The 17,949-nt window shown below is 32.2% G+C and overlaps 1 protein-coding gene across 1 annotated transcript in view; it reads right to left on the bottom strand.

Moving 5' to 3' along the window:
* Positions 1–17,949, bottom strand: part of LOC114327688 (uncharacterized) — a 63,535-nt gene that overhangs the window by 34,815 nt on the left and 10,771 nt on the right. Inside the window, exons 4-7 of the mRNA XM_050643612.1 lie at positions 16,947–17,230; positions 10,550–10,651; positions 9,340–9,361; positions 6,325–6,649 (exon numbers count right to left, since the gene is read on the bottom strand). Coding sequence (XP_050499569.1) covers positions 6,325–6,649; positions 9,340–9,361; positions 10,550–10,651; positions 16,947–17,230 — 733 coding nt within the window. The remainder of the gene's footprint in view (positions 1–6,324; positions 6,650–9,339; positions 9,362–10,549; positions 10,652–16,946; positions 17,231–17,949) is intronic.

Raw genomic sequence — 17,949 nt, 5'->3', positions numbered from 1 at the left:
AACAAAACAGTAAGAAAACAATATATTAGATGAAGATTAGTAGAACTTTTGTTAGTAATCAAATTAAGTATGTAAATCAAAGCATTACATACCTACTAGATAAATAAATCTACGCCAAAAAATCATAATTTAAAAATAAAAATCCGACCTAATTTGGGATTTCTCTCTAAAATCCCCATTTTTGAGAAAATAAATGTACAGTAGAGCGTCGATTATCTGAACGTCGATCAACCGAACGACCGCTTATTCGAACTATCGACTCCCGCGTCCCGCACTCGAATACCGAGCAAGCGTTAGTAATTGATGCTTAAAATATCTTCAATTTTCTTCAATATTGTATCCAAAAATAATTATGTTGTTGCAAAGACTGCACTTTTTTGTTTAGTTGTTAGTTGTCATTATCAAGATATAAATAAATATGTAGGTATTTATATAAATATGGCTTTTATTCACTTGTGGATAAATATGTATGACTATAAATATGTATCAATATATTGTAGTTCGATTATCCGAACAAATCGGTTTTCCGAACATCTATGTCCCCCAATTAGTTAGGATAATCGACGCTCTACTGTATTTCAACCTAATCCAAATGTATAATTACAATATGATTATAATAAAAACTACCTACCAAATTAGAATGAGTTTTCCTTGTCCAAAATAGTCCAAAAGTCCAAAAATATAGTTATATGAAAACTATTTAAAAAGGCCGTATAACTATTAACTAACTTTTGTTTGTTGTTTCTTTTCACACAAATTTTAAAACGCAACAACCATAAATAATCAAACTACAGCTGTGGCACAGCCGCCATATTGAATAATTTTTGACATGTCATTTGAACATCCAATCAGAACAAAGTTATAATGCGCATGCGCCGGGATCATAGGTTTTAACATATAAAAATTCACCCTCATATCGCCGGTAAAGAAGTATAACTTCAAAAATCAAGAAGATAGGGGAAAATCGATATATTTATTTTATTGTTATGTAGATAAATATGTGAATTCTCAAAATACACATTTTCTTAAATTATTGTGCATATCTTGCACATATTTCGTAATTTTTTACTGCATATGTATGTGCATATTTTATCAGAATTGCTCGCATATAAATCCGCTCCCTACTTATAATAGTACAATTTGGAAGGAGGAAATAAATAGACGTAGGATACTCAACTAGTCACAACAGGTGACGTAATAGTCATATATGACGTCACAATACCTCATTTGAAAGGTTTCCTAATCACATTTGCAACGATACAATATTTTCAATATTTTTTTCTACAAGGTTAACCTAAACTGTTTGTTTATTATTGTAATTAACTTTAATAAATGTTTATGGTTTGTTTTTAAAACAGGAGGAGTAAACTAAAAGGACAGATTCACGCAAAATTCTTACATTCTTACGCCCTTCAATACATCTTCTTTTTTGGTTGATCATATCGGCCTTCGACAGTAATCCATAAATATTATATTATACAATAAATACGTCGCTATAAAGAGTTCTAAAAACAACTGTTTTTTATATAAAAGCAAACTAAAAATTTAAAAATTAAAGGAATAACGCAGAAAACACAAAAAATCGCTGATATAACTTAATTAACCTTTGAAATGCCAATAGTGTCAAAATTTGATAAATGTCATTAGTGTCAAAATTTCTTAACAGTGGACTAAACTTGCCTGTGGTTGGACCAATTACAAACAAACATTACGGCGCGGTAAATTTGAATTATTCCTCCTGGTTCAAAAACAGACCATAGTAATAAACAATAAAATTATAAGAAATATTGAATTTGACTACCTTCAGCAATGACACAACGAATAGATTCATTCTATTTCAAAACATAACATACACAGGGGAAATATACTCTATACCTAAATAGATAGTGTCCTATAGAGGAGCTAAAGACATACTTCACCATCGATTTTGGCGCAGAACTTCTTGTATACTAATATATTGTAGTCTTGTGTTTTCAAACAAACTTCTGTATTGGGTCTGATGATGGGACATAAATTGTAAGTTCCGAAAACAGGTCACCTCTTTTACCATCAAATAAACTTCTTTTCGTAACTCTTTGAAGTATAACTTGTTAATAAATACGATGAAGCGTCTATATAAACCAAGGGGTATAAGTGCAATTTTGTTGGATATAAGTACAGTAATAGATAGTTAATACCCATTTTAATGTTGTGGCCAAAGAACACATAACAAGCGAATTTAAAACCAATAGTGACATCTATGGCATTTCACTTAACTCCTGAAAATAGTTTGTTTATCATTTGGCAGCCATTGGATATAAGTACGCTTATATCCCTTGGCCTCCAAACAAGTGTTAGTTATATCGTTTGGCAGCCAACTCGTTAATACTTATTAGATTAGTGGTACAAATGTGTTAAAGTTCATACCAAACCCTTCTTTCAGTGCGTCATTAATTTTGACGTCATATAGGATTTTAAGAATGTCGCGAATCATTGCATCATATTTTAGTTAATACGAGTTGACACGATCCAAGTGTACTTGGAAAAAGAAAGAAAAACTTAAAGAGAAATGTTTGTACCAGAACAGTGGGTAGAGATGAAGACCAGTTTAAAATTTATGGTTGTTAGAATGAAAGACCAGGATTTTGTTAATCTAGATACATTTCGGAAGATTCGACATAAAGGTACTGTACCGGGAATATGAACCATGCAGTGGCTTGACTTATACAGAAATTTCTCTTACCAACAACGGGAAGGACAACAAATCACATATCAAGGCACTGGATAATATTTAGGAAGATCCCGACGAACCAGGCAACTACTTCGAAAGCGAAGATGACTATTAACACGTTGACGGACACTGCGTCAAATTTATACGCTCTGAGCTTCGCTGGTGTCGCTCCTAGTGGTTACTAATTCAACTTTTACCGGTAATTTTTAAATTTATTATTTAATTGTTATCGCTTAATATTTACAACGCAAAAAAGTAATTAAATTGTAATCGATTTTTTAAGATTCTTCTAATCATTTTGACGTTCTATTGATAAAATATCAATTTCTTACTTCGGATACTTTGACAATAATCGTGTAGATGGCGCTAAGATTATAATAGATTATTTCCCAGGCAACCAAACGACGTTTTTATAACGTAGATAACACGTCATAAAAATGACCAATTTACGTGTTTCTATGACGTAGTACTGACGTTGAAAATCACGTGTATTTGTCTCATCGATTTGACGTCATAATTGTGACGATTTTAAAACGTAATCTTACCTACGTTTTTTCACGTCGAGATCGTGACGATTTTCAAACGTCAAAAAGATGACGACCTTTATACGTCGTTACAATACTTTCAAAAAGTGACCTCTTTCAGATGTTCCAAAATAGTATAAAAAATAGGTAACATGAAACCTATAGGCCTACTTTATATGTGTCGAAGATATACCTACTACCACTTGTTTAAGATCGCTTGTGCGCTAGAAGCAACATTGATTCTGCATGATTGTACCAGTCCTCACATTATAGAATTTTCACTAGTTATATATACCTACTTACTGTGTCAAAACTGAAACAACATATATATGAAACTAATAAATAATTTATTAACAAATTATCCAGCATACTTAATATCTTTAATTTAACGCTGTTTCAGTATCTTCATTTAACGCTTAATTAAAAACAAATAAACATAACTTCAAGTAGTTGTAAAGAAGAATTACTGCATTAAACTAACTCACTAAGCAAAAACGCATAAAAATCTCTTAATTAACACGTTTCTTCAACTAAATATCTAAATGAAAAGTCTTATTTTATCACACAAGACGCAAACCGCGTAAACAATAAATGAGAAATTTCTTATGAACATTTAGCATTATACCTATACGAAATTGTTTGTCAATACAAACAAGCAAGCTCCTCCCAATTTTGTGACGTCAGACTTAGGCTGTCTGAAATTAAAACGTTTTTTAAACGTAATTTAAACGTCATTAATCTTACATCTTACGTATTTAAAATCGCCTACAAAAGACGCCTACGTCTATATGACGTAATGTTCAAACACGTGTTATATTCAACCAAAAACTGACGTTTCCTCAACGTTATATGACGTCACTTGGTTGCATGGGTTATAATTAGATGTTACGGAACATTAAAAAAACTTAAATTCAGTATTTAAAACGTAAGTATATTTAAGGTAAAAATATATACCACAGCTTTGACCAACTAATATTGTTTATAATTAAAGGTTTTAATTTTAATTTTAAATTAATCACTTTGACATTTATGTCAAATTTCCAGTAAACGTTTACAAACTTGTCACTACTGCTACTGGCGTTCGCGAATTTGTAAATATCCCCTCTACGTACGAGCTCACAGCGTATAAGCAAGTGTTGTGACACTATATACAGTCGGAAAAATGAAAGAATACGCATGAGCGATCACATCAATCACATATTTTGTATTTGCTGTATTTTTTCCATAAATAACAAACGAGAGAGATAGATTATTAATAATCTGAATAATATGTGATTGATGTGATCGTTCATGGGTATTCTTTCATTTTTCCGACTATATATTTCGCAAAGTAGAATAGGGAAAAATGCAACGTATATAGACGTTGTATCACATTACATCAATGGAAATTAGACGTCTATGCTTCTTTTCATGAGCATTTTTCAGTGCGTCACAAATGATAGAACAAAAGGTAAGTCCGTGATAATATACATTTTAGTGACATGACATTTTAGTTAAATCTGACAGTTGTCACATTATATTTGCAATTTTTCATAAAAACAAATCAATTGTGTTTATTGCATTTATAAAATGGTATTTTCTTTGATTTGTATAGTCTTATAAATTGTACAGATTATATTCGTAGATATATTATATAATTCGTAAATATTTTTTTTTATTATAGCGCCATCTATTGATAACTAGAATAAATGTTATAAATGTCACAATGTTAAAAATGTAATCACCGACGTGCGTTTTTTCTGTCACATGCAATTTAATGCGTTAGAAAGAAATCGAAAACTGTGACGAACTGAAAGATCCTCATGAGAAAAAGTAGGTATATAGACGTTATGCCCGTCAACGTGTTAATATAAATGGTCTATGATAGATATTAATAGTCTATAAATATTATAGTTAAGTTTACTTCTAGTGTTGTTTCCTACGTTTTGCATTTTTGTGCCAATTTTTTATTTTTTTCACAAAAATTATTTGTTTTATTGGTCCAACTGTATTTAGAAGAATAAAGATACAGGTACAGAGTACAGTACAAGTATTTATTCTAAACTATCTTATAAAATGCTAAGTTTTTTAAATCTGATATAATAATTGTACTATTACATAAAAGTTTTTGAAGTTAACAAGACCAGACAATGACCAATTATTTTGAAAAATAAGCGGTAGAATTTAGGAAAGGTGTTAAACTTTAAACTTGATTTTCTCAAAACTACTAAAAATGCACTTGTATCCCTTGGCTTCTACACGCCTTATATAACTTGGATACGAAATTAGGATGGGCAAGAACAACCAAAGATGTGAGGTATCAAGAACAATAACACATGGATGGGCAGCATATGAAGCGAAAAATTGTCAAGTAAGGGTCTAGGACGCTTCATCGCCACCAGTTCATCGCCGCCCTTTCGATGCCGCCAGTTCATCGCCGGTCGATGCATCGCCGGCCGATTAAGCCGCAGTCAGTTAATCGCCAACTGATTTATTTCCAATTTCCGACCAATTTTCGACAACTACGTTTATTACTTATTTTTAATATTAACTAGGAATTGTAGGAAATGACCTAACCTTACCTAACACTACATAAATTTGAACATATATTATATTTCTACAAAGGCCATTTAACCCTACAAATTTATTATTATTTAGTATAAAATTTAGGGGAAATAGAAATTTAGGAAATATAATAATATTTTTTATCTTTTTAATTGTCATAAGTTTTGAACTGAATTTAACATCGCGTCGTGTCATCTCCCATAGTACAAAATCAACTGACTAATTGGCGATTAAACGGACGGCGATGAAACGGACGGCGATGAAGTGGACTGGTGATGAATCGGCGGCATCGAAAAGGCAGTGATGAACCGGTGGCGATAAAATCTTCCATTCCGGACAGTAATGACCAATAGTGCGGAAACACTGTTCTAACAAAAAAATACAATGCTTCAAAACTAAGAAACGCACAATGAAGGATAGAGTGTTCAGTGATAAGAGTAACAGTAAAGGTCAAAATCACAAACGAAGACCTACAAAACAGAATCAGAGTTAGAGATGTCGAGGAGAGGGCGTGTAGATTGAACTATTACAAAAAGTAACAATTACCTCATCAACGACTTCCCCAAGATTCCCACGTTTTCAAACAGATCAGACCTAGCGATCAGTTCCTGGATTCTTCTAGTTCTTTTCTCAAAAATCGTCATTTGTTTCTTCAATTCCATATTCAACTTTTCGAGTTCTTTGGCTTCTTTTTCCGTCATTGTTTCCTTCTTAGATAAGACAGTGACCTGCTCTTTCAATTGGCTTATTATTTTTGCTGTTTGAATCGCTTGTCGTTCTGCATCTTCCAGTTCTTTTAACACGACGTGGTCTGCTTCCTGACTGTACTTCATTTCTGAAGGTTTTTGAGCATCTTTGGCTTCTTCCGTTTCTGTAAATGTATTTAGAGAATATATCAATATTTATCGATGATATGTAGTCAAGAACATCTTAAAAAGATAAAACAAACGCCTAGAAACGCCTCATAGTCTCAATAACTTTTTGATTCAAATGATGTACTACTAAATTTAAACATAATAATTCTAAGTTTTCTACATTGCTACAGTCTACCGAATACAGTGTTAAAAATCTAGTTTTTAAGTATCCCCAATAAAAACAATTTTTAGGATTCAAATCGGGTGGACGAGGAGGCCATTCAGTACTATCTAGTCAACCAATCTATCGTCCGAGAAATGTAAACGTCTAAAATGATCTGAATAGCGCCGAACGTTTACACCAAAATGAGCTGTAGCTCCGTCACTGAAACCATATCTCATTCAAATTGGCTCCAAACTTGTTTTTAGGGCAGGTTAAGTTTTATTTTTAAGTAGCATTTCATAAATGTCGCTTGTTAAATTTCCTTCTATAAAATTGGGTACCCAATATAAACGACCGTACATCTAGTTGTGATCTTTGAGTACGGTTTTCACGTATATAGTGTGGATTTCCCTCAATTCAATTCCTTAAATTTTTGGCGATATAATATATCATATTTTATTATAATCATAATATATTAAATTCCCACACAGTGTAAATGGTAGGGGAGTAAAGTATGCTAAATGTGCAGTCACTCGAGCGCTTTGGGGATCTATCGGATTGTGAAGAGTAGGTCCTAAAACCAAAAAAAGTTAAGTAAAGTTTTCCATTTTAGTGGGGACTTGTTCATTTTTAATTTAATTTTCAGTTTCCACTAATCGTTTTTTTTTAGATTATAGCGCCATCTATCCATAATTCGAAAAAATGTAACCCCCACCCCACCTCCGTGGTGGGTCGTGTTTGGTTCTATTCGATAGATTTTTCAAAAATATTGAATAAGTGTATTTTTCAGTTTTTCAGTATTTAAAATATTAAATTTACCCCCCACCCCTCTCCGTGGGAAGTCGTGTTTGGTATCATTCGATAGATTTTTGAAAAATATTGAGTACGTATTTTTTAGTTTTTCGATCTGTCATTCATTTCGCGAAATATTCGCTTTTTTCTTGTGAAACTCTGGGACTTTCCCATTTCCTTACGCCTCGCTCAAATCGTCAGATTTTTGAAATATACACTGTTTTGCTTGTACTTAACTTACCTTATTTTAATCTGACGATTTCGAGTTTTTCTAAGGATAGATTTTTTTTCGGCCCCCCCTCTGCATTAACAGCCAACATAATATGGTAGAGGTACATTTTCAGGGTACAAGGTTTCTCCCCATGTAATAATCTGACGCGCTCGAGTAACAGCAAAAATCCCCGCTTGGGCTCTCCTACCAAAATATTAGTTAGTCGGAAATACATATCTTGTAAACCAAGTTCTCATCAGTTACAATTTTATTTATTATTACCTCACTAAACTGTAATCTACGGTCGTAGTCATACTGGATTTTGTTGGGTTTAAATGGGTTTTTATGTAATATATGCAAGACTGAAGAATGACCTACATCCTGTATACATAGTAGGGGAGCAAAGTATGCTAAATGTGCAGTTACTCCAGCGTTATGGGGACCTATTGGGTTGTGAAGAGTAGGTCCTAAAACCAAAAAATGGTAAGTAAAGTTTTCCATTTCAGTGGGCGCTTGTCATTTTTTAATTTAATTTTCCATTTCCAACAATCGTTTTTTCCGATTATAACGCCATCTTTTCATAATTCGAAAAAATGTTTCGAATAAAAGTTACTTATTTTTACGTAAGGAATCCAAATCTGCAATAAAAAATGGGGGCTCCTATTTAAGATTTTAAAGTAACCCCCCACCCCACTTCCGTGGGGGGTCGTGTTTAGCGCCATTCGATAGATTTTTCAAAAATATTGAATAAGTGTATTTTACAATTTTTCGATCTGATGTTCAATCCCGCGATATTTCGCGAAATATCGCGGGATTCGTAATTAAAATATTAAATGTACCCCCCACCCCTCTCCGTGGGAAGTCCTGTTTAATATCGTTCGATAGATTATTAAAAATTATTGAGCATATACTTTTTACTTTTTCGATCTGTCATTCATTTCGCGAATTATTCGCTTTCTTCTTGTGAAACTTTGGGGCTCACCCATTTCCTTACGCCCGGCTCAAATCGTCAGATTTTTGAAATATACACTCTTTTGCATGTACTTAACTTACCTTATCTTAATCTGACAATTTTGAGTTTTTTTAAGGATAGATTTTTTTTTCGGGCCCCCCTTAACGAACTCCATGGTGTTAAGAGCCAATATATGATAGAGGTACATCTGCAGGGTACCAGGTTTTCTCCCCATATAATAATCTGACGCGCTCGAGTAACTGCAAAAATCCCCGCTTGGGCTTCCCTACCAGTATTTGTGCAGCTCTGCATGGGGATGCATGTGGATCTTCAAAGAAACTCTGCATTAAATGTACCTAATTTATAACAGTTCTTGATCTATTACAACCTTGTGTTTATTTTTCTTGGTTTTATTTGTTTATCTGCATTTTATCCATGGAGTGCACCTTCCAAAAATATGCATACTAATCAATCAGTGATACCAACATTAGAAAAAGAAATCGAGAAGTGTAGCGCTATATCATATCGAACGACACAACTTATTAAACAACCAACAAACTAGAGGTAAAAAACTAAATGTTAGACTTACTTTCCAGGTCTTCGTCACCTTCCTAAAAAAATGTTACTCTATTAATAAGATTATAAGAAGTAATATAAACTGTAAGAGTTTTTATGGGATTGAATCAATATTATTGGTGTAATGAAAACTACATTCTCCAAAAAGGTTATTCTAAATATTCTGGGAAGATTTTATAACCTGGTATTATTATGTGGTAGGTTATGTGTGTCTTTTGTAAAATTGACATAGTTGGCCTAGATCTTATAGACCACACCAAGTGGGTGATTGAAAAAAAATGTTTGCGTGATATTGCATAACACATTATGACTGTTTTTGATTATTATTGTGTCAATGTGTTTGTATATTTATATACTTAATCTGTATCTTAGGTACAGCATAAAACATCATCTTCTTCTTAAAGTGCCTATCCGTTCTGGATGTTGGCGATCATCATGGCTATCTTGACTTTGTTTACCGCATCGCGGAACAGTTCAGTGGTAGTCGTGTTATACCACTTTCGTAAATTTTGAAGCCAGGAAATGCGTCTTCTTCCCGGTCCTCTTTTACCATTTACCTTCACTTGGAGAATCAGTTGGAGAATCAACAACAGCAATTCTTAAAAAACTGTCAGAAATGGATTAGAATTCCAACCAATATGCTAGTCAGTCACTGGAGAAAACTTTAAAAATAATAGGAGGAAAACTAGAAAGGGGTGATATATTATTACAAAAACCAAACTGAATAACAACTATCATGGAGCTAGGAGCTACTAACACATTTTCTTTAGGAAAATTCCTCTAAGGAGGCATTATATAGGTCCCTATACATTGAGTTTTTTCATTGACTCCGATAAGGTATATAGTGATATAGAATGTATACTAAAATCACCAAGTGTGACGGATCTACATGGGAATTTATGGAAAATTTACTTCCAAACAAGGTCCAAAATTAAGTTTAAAACTTAAACCATAGACAGACAAATTCAACTCAATAAACCTAGTTAGGAAAATTGTTAAGGAAACTTATAAGTTATTATTTATGTCTTTTATGTAGTTTGAGTTTTTCTTTTTATGTTTTTTGGTTGATGTTTCATTTGAAGTACAAAACAAATGTCAGAAGATATAATAAAAAATTGTTTGATTATTAATCTTAAGTGTTCAAGTTCAGTACTGCTAAACTGTTCAATAATATGGCGAAAACTGACCAAAGAAGATAATTAAACAAAAATAGAAGTATCTACCTCTAAAGTTTCTAATATTTTTTGGTTTTCTTCTGCAACTTCCGCTAATTCTTTGGAAGCTCTCTCTATCATTTCCTCCACTTCTTTCATTTCATCATCTTCCTGTGAAAAAACATATAAATAAATAAATATATGTATGTATGTATATTTATATAGATACAGTATGGTGCATATGAAAGGAATAAATTCGTTATTTCGTAAACCATCGACTTTAAGGAAAAATCCCGAAATAGGTCGATTTTAATTTTTAAATTATAATATTTTGGCATATATGTCATACTAGTGACGTCATCCATCTGGGCGTAACGACGTAATCGATGATTTTTTTAAATGGGAATAGAGGTCGTGTGCTAGCTCATTTGAAAGGCTATTCAATTCTCTATTCAGTAATATAAACATTTACTTAACCCGCGAGTAGTCGCGCCGTTAGATTGAATCTCACATTTTATCCTTTTTCTCGATAACTTGATGAAAAATTTTGCAATTTTGAAAAAAATTCGTAAGTGCCTCAAGGAAGGGTGTAGTAATGCGTAGGAATTTTTTTTTAATTTTTTTTCTTCTTCTTCTTCTTTTTGTGGAATTTATGGCTTTGGGGAGAGCCAATTAGCTTTAATAATTGTTAGAAATAATATTTGTAACATGAAAAGTAAATAAAAATACTATAAAATAAAAATTTGTTGTAAATTCGTATTTAAATTCGTATTTTTAGATAGAATCTAACACGCGACTATTCACGTTACAGAAGTGAGCGCGACTACTCATGGGTTAATTATTTATACAGGATAACATTTTTTTATTTAAATTATTTGACAAAAAAAAAGAAGAATATTATATGTAATTAATTTAATTCAAAATACATTTTACTGTCACCCGAAAACAGAAAAAAATGCCAGCTCCCACCAACCACCTGCGTCTTGGAAGTTTGAACATTTAATTTAAGCGAAAAGCAATGTTTATTTGTAAAATAAACATTTTTTTTTCTGATTTGTGACAGCAATAAAATGTATTTTAAATTAAATTAATTACATACATTCTTCTTTTTTTGTCAAATTATTTAATTTAATAAATTTTTTTTGGACACCCTGTATAAATAATTATGTAAATGTTTATATTACTGAATAGAGAATTGAATAAACTTTCAAATGAGCTAGCACACGACCCCTATTCTCATTTAAAAAAATCTTTCATTACGTCATCACGCCCAGATGGATGACGTCGCTAGTATGCCATACAGGGTGAGTCATCTCTAACGGGACGGAAGATTACAGCGAAATGGTAAAAGATTTGAAAAAAATTTTAAATTAGTAGTTTGTAAGCTGATAAAATCTACATTTTAAAATTATTTTGAAATATACAGGGTGTCCCAATAGATGGCGGCGTATAAAAGTTATATTTTTTCTTATAGAACACCCTGTAATTTATTGCATTTTTTAATTGTCCCCAAAAAATAAGGTATAGTTTTATAAGGCTTCCCTATACCTATGTACAGAGTGTTCTGAGTTATGGTGACTTTTCTTAAGGTGATACAGTAGCGATCAACAGGTAGCGAAAACGCGTTCCAAGATTGCGGCTGTAATTTTGAATATTTTTTTGAGATATTTGGCACACGTATTCGTAATATAATAAAGAATGGCGGTACATAGCCCAATTTGAAAAATATATTAATATGTGGAAATTACTCTGTAATTAAATACAATATTAAAAGAACGAGCCTGTACCGCCATTAAGAAGAACAAAAAAATACACTTTCTTCAAATAAAGTTTTTTATTCGATGCCTAGATTTTGTGTCATTTTGGAACTACTAAAATTTTTTGTTTCATTAGTAGTTCCAAAATGACACAAAATCTAGGCATCAGATAAAAAAGTTTATTTGATTAAAGTGTATTTTTTGTTCTTCTTAATGGCGGTACAGGCTCGTTTTTTTAATATTGTATTTAATTACAGAGTAATTTCCACATATTAATATTTTTTTCAAATTGGGCTCTGTACCGCCATTCTTTATGTGTGCCAAATATCTCGAAAAAATATTCAAAATTACAGCCGCAATCTTGGAACGCGTTTTCGCTACCTGTTGATCGTTACTGTTTCCTCTTAAAATGTAAAGTTTTAAAAGAAGGTTTATTGTCAAGTTATTTAAGGAATGATGAAAAAAATACTTTTACATCTAAATAGTTGGATATTGGTTGAATGTATTCCATGATTAATTATTACACAATTATTTACAGGGTGTTTAACATTTACAGTTTCATTATTGGATTATTCAATGTGTCATATGGTGCTTATTTTAAATAGAACACTATGTAAATTAATACACCATTACACCAGTGGCGGTTGGTCAGAGGAGGCAAGGGAGGCTTAGCCTCCCCATAAATTTTTTACACACGCTACACTGTTTTGTTTACTTTGCTATTTTGCTTCGCGTTAGAGATATCGCAAAAAGTTATTTGAACAAGTTGTTCCAAATAATTTTCTAACCCCACGTACCAAATTTCAGCACAAAATTCGCAATTTTAGTTTTTTCATTATTTGTAGTCGGCATCCTAAAATCGCTGAGGAGGCTGCTGACCGGAAAATCTCAGTTGCTAGATAATGCTCCGCGTAGCACAACAGCGTTTAAGGATGGTTTAAGGTTTAGGGAGACCCGGTCTCCTTAGGCTACGGCTCCACGGGCGACAAATTTATGCTAGCAGTAGCCGTAAAACGAACTTAAGGTTCCGCGGAACGGAATAGGAATAGCCTAACTGAACCGGCTACAGGGCTTGTGCGTAGTCGGTTCAGTTCGGCTATTCCTATTCTGTTCCGCGGAACCTTAAGTTCGTTTTACGGCTACTGTTGGCCTAAATTTGTCGCCCGTGGAGCCTTAGCCTAAGGAGACCGGGTCTCCATAAACCTTAAACCATCCTTAAACGTTGCTGGGCTATGCGGAGCATTATCTAGCAACTGAGATTTTCCGGCCAGCAGCCTCCTCAGCGATTTTAGGATCCCGACTAGAAATAATGAAAAAACTAAAAGTGCGAATTTTGTGATGAAATTTGGTATGTGGAATTAGAATAATATTTGGAACAACTTGTTTAAATAACTTTTTCCGATATCTGTAATGCAAAGCAAAATATCGGTAAGTTACCGTGTTTTTGCATGCGAAGAGTAAGCCGCTTTTAGAATTAAAAAATTCAGTTAAGTATCTTAAACAATGTAAACCTTTAACCTGTATGGACTGCAAAACTTCAAATCTGTATTTATTTTGATATGCATTTCTACTTACAGAGATAGAATTGTTAACAAATAAACGACACAAACTTTGGTAATAGGTACACTTTTACAATTATACTAGCTATTTGTAAAATGATATGGTATTATGAAATAATTATGAATTATGATGGTATTATAAAATGTAAATAAAAAATGGTCAAAAAATGGGACCTTAAATTAGATTTTTTTGGCGGATTTTTTTTTGCTAGTGCAAATTTGTCTAGATAATTTACAGTTAGGTATAGCCTCCCCTATTGAAAAAATTACGAGCCGCTACTGCATTATGCTAAACGGAATCACCTCTTTCGAATGGTATATGGATGTCCTGTACCTAGGTCTAATAGTTATTGCGTAATTTACAATTATTTAAATTCTTATTTTGTAAATCGAGTTTAAAACAAAAGATGTATCTCATTGTATGACATCGTCATCTTATACGGTACGGTCTGGTAATTATCAAAAATATAAACATCCGTGTATGATATTTAAATTTAATTGTTCCTAAAAATGAATAATTACGTTATCTACGAAAGAGTAGACATAGTATTTTGCATTGAGGAGTGTTTGCAAAATTGTATCTTACCTTCTTAAGTTTACGCTCAAAAGTATCCTGATAGAAGACATCCAAAAAAGGACGTTTTTGGGAGATTGCAATAGATTCCGTGCTATTCTTGTTCTCATGATCATTTTTCAGTGCGTCATTAATTATGACGTCATATACTGTATTGGGTGTGTCGAGACTTATTTCATGTAATTATTGACGAATCTGACAGATGCCAGAATCGTACTTTAGATGAAAAGCTTGTGAAATTAAACTAATTAGTAATTTAGTAGATTTGATTTTTACACAATATAATATTAACATGTAGGTATTTTTTTCTAAAGGGGAATAAAATTAAAAAGTAAACAATATTGTTAATTAAATTTATAAATATGGAAACATTAAAAAAATGACACAAAACTATCCATAAACTGTGTTTTTATCTTCTTCTCTAGGTGCTGTCTCCGCTTAAAAAGTTTGTAATCATCAGAGCGATCTTTATTTCTGAAACCGCGGCTCTAAATAATTCATTGTTATTACATCCAAACCAGTTCCTAAGGTTCTTCAGCCATGAGTTACGTCTCCTTACTATGGATATTTTTCTTGCATAATGACCTGGAGTATAAACTAACTTCTAACGAATTAAATTCTAAACCAAAATACAAAACTAACTTTTAACGAACTAAATTCTAAACCAAAACACAAAATAATGCACAAAAAAGTTGTGAAACACAAGGGAAGTCGAATTCGAAATTTCAAAATGACAGGTACACAAAATACTGACCTGAATAATAACCGTCACTTGACTCTTTGACACTTCTAAAAAATGGCCAAAATGGACGAAGTTTTCGTCAAATGTTCGTAATACTTGTATTTGATTGGCTAGAAAAATCGCGCATTCTAAATATCAACGAATCAAACGTAGGTTAGGAATAGACATCTTATGTATATAACCATTGTAATGCTGCATTATTTTTGTGTTTAATCACGGAGCTACCGCTTTTTCCGTCTCATCAAACTTAATGCATTAGAGAGAAATCGAAAAACTGTGACGCACTGAAAAATGATCATGAGAACAAGAATACTGGTAATGCTTCATACGGAAAGTTAAATAAAAATAAACCAGTTATAGTGATGACGTCAAGGAGCTTGATGTCCTGCTTTCTGTTACGGAAAACCCAAATACTAGTAATGAAAAAAATTTGGGTGAATTGTAAATCAGTCAAACGCCTGTTTGACTTAGAGAAACCACTATTATCCATATAAAACTCAACTACACCAGTATTAGACGAAAAAGGGTTATGATAAATATTTAACTTATCGTTTATAAACTTTAGACTCTATAGAAGATCCTGATTTTTTTAATTTATTGTATACAGACCAATATACCTACTTTTCATAATAATGGTCTAGTAAATAGACATAATTTTCATTTAATTATAATACAGTAAACAAACATTTATTTCGTACAGTATAAAAATCGAGAGTGACTATAAATATTATTTTAAAAATCAATTTACCGTTTAAGAACATTGTAGATTACGCAAAAACTATGACTCCTAATTATAGAACATCCCTGTAGGTACCATTCGAAAGAGGAACCTGTGCTTAGTACAATAATTTATTAATATACATGGTGTTTTATTTAAACTAAGCATCATATGAGAAATTAAATAATCCAATAATGAAACTGTAAATTTTGAACACCCTGTAAATAAATGTGTAATAATCAATCAAGGAATACATTAATTATAAAATAAAAACCAGACCGTACTGTCATAAGGTGCCAATGTCATACAATGCCATTAATTAACTACATCTTTTGTTTTAAAATCGATTTACAGATTAAGAATTTAAATAATTGTAAATTACGCAAAAACTATGAGACCTAGGTATAGGACATCCATATACCATTCGAAAGAGGTAAAATATTGTTTTGTATAATTGTTTATTAATATACATGGTGTTCCATTTAAAATAAGAATCATATGACTCATTGAATAATCCAATAATGAAACTGTAAATTTTGAACATCCTGTAAATAAATGTGTAATAATTAATCATGAAATACATTAAACCAATATCTAAATATTTAAATGTAAAAGTAATTTTTTTTATAATTTCTTAAATAACTTGAGAATAAGGCTTCTTTTAAAACTTTACATTTTAAGAAAAGTCAACATAACTCAAAACACTCTGTACATAGGTATAGAGAAGCCTTAGGAAACTATACCTTATTTTTTGCGGACAATTAAAAAATGCAATAAAATATAGGGTGTTCCATAAAAAAATAACTTTGATTATAAAATAACTTTTATTATTCAAATAACCGCCATTTATTGGGACACCCTGTATATTTCAAAATAATTTTAAAATGTAGATTTCATCAACTTACAAACTACTAATTTAAAATTGTTTTCAAATATTTTACCATTTCGCTGTAATCTTTCGTCCCGTTAGTGGAGACTCACCCTGTATATGCCAAAATATCATAATTTAAAAATAAAAATCGACATATTTCGGGATTTTCTCTAAAAGTCGCGGTTTACGAAATAACGAATTTATTCCTTTCATTTGCAACATAATGTATAAGAAAAATTACTTACATCATCAGCAAATCCTGCAAACTCTTCACCCCCACCAGTGTAATCACTATCATCAAATTCACCTTCACCTACGTTTTCTGCCTCTCCTGTTTTCTCTTCCATATCTTCTCCCTCTCCTTCTTCTTCACCCTCCTTTTCCCTATCATCTTCTACCATAACATTCATGGCTGCTTTAAGTAATATATCCAATCGATCGTTAAGTTTATCGATATCTTGTAGGGATGATTTTTCTTTTCGTACATCCGCAGTTTTGTCTTCTTCTTCTAAGGATTCCTCGACTTTTTCTATCAAAATTAAAAAGAAATTAAATGATACCTAATAAAACAAATAAAAATAAAACTTTCAAGGAAATGTAGAACAGAAAATCACTGAAAAAAGATGGTATTACAGTTGAAAAGAACTGTCTCCACGGGGTCTTGAAGACAAAGAGAAGGCTGATAAAACGCCAAAATGAGCGCGATGGGATACCGGGACCAAATCTGAAGAGATAACTAAAAATTTGAAATAAGTTTGAAAAAGTAGAAAGTTTTAAATACCCAGGGAGAATCCAGGCAGCAAATCGATGTGTGTATAGCTTCCACAACAGTGGCGGCCCGTGAGGTAGTGCCATAGAGCCATGTCACTACCTTGCTAACTATGCAGAAACATATTTTTTTACTTCAAAACCTTTTAATGCTTGTTAATTTTTTTGTTTGTATTTCTTATTATTTTCATAAATTATATAAAATCTGGCAACCTTGTGCGTAGTACAATCCCTGCCACTTACAGCGGAGATTATTCGGCAGGAGAATGTTGTGCCGAAATCAGTACTGGCACGTCTGAAAAGAGAAAGATTTCACGACCATTATATGTTAGTGACAGAGAAAGAGCTATATTGGACTATTAGCGTTGATTGATAAATACTCCTCTACATTTATCAATCAACGCTATTAGTATACATTCAAATGAAAATCTTTGTCCTGGGCACGAGGGTATCTATTTATTTCGAGTTTCTTAACGTGCT

Source organism: Diabrotica virgifera, chromosome 2 (genome assembly GCF_917563875.1).
Source record: "Diabrotica virgifera virgifera chromosome 2, PGI_DIABVI_V3a".
Classification (NCBI taxonomy): domain Eukaryota; kingdom Metazoa; phylum Arthropoda; class Insecta; order Coleoptera; family Chrysomelidae; genus Diabrotica; species Diabrotica virgifera.
This window is presented reverse-complemented; position numbering and strand designations above follow the sequence as displayed.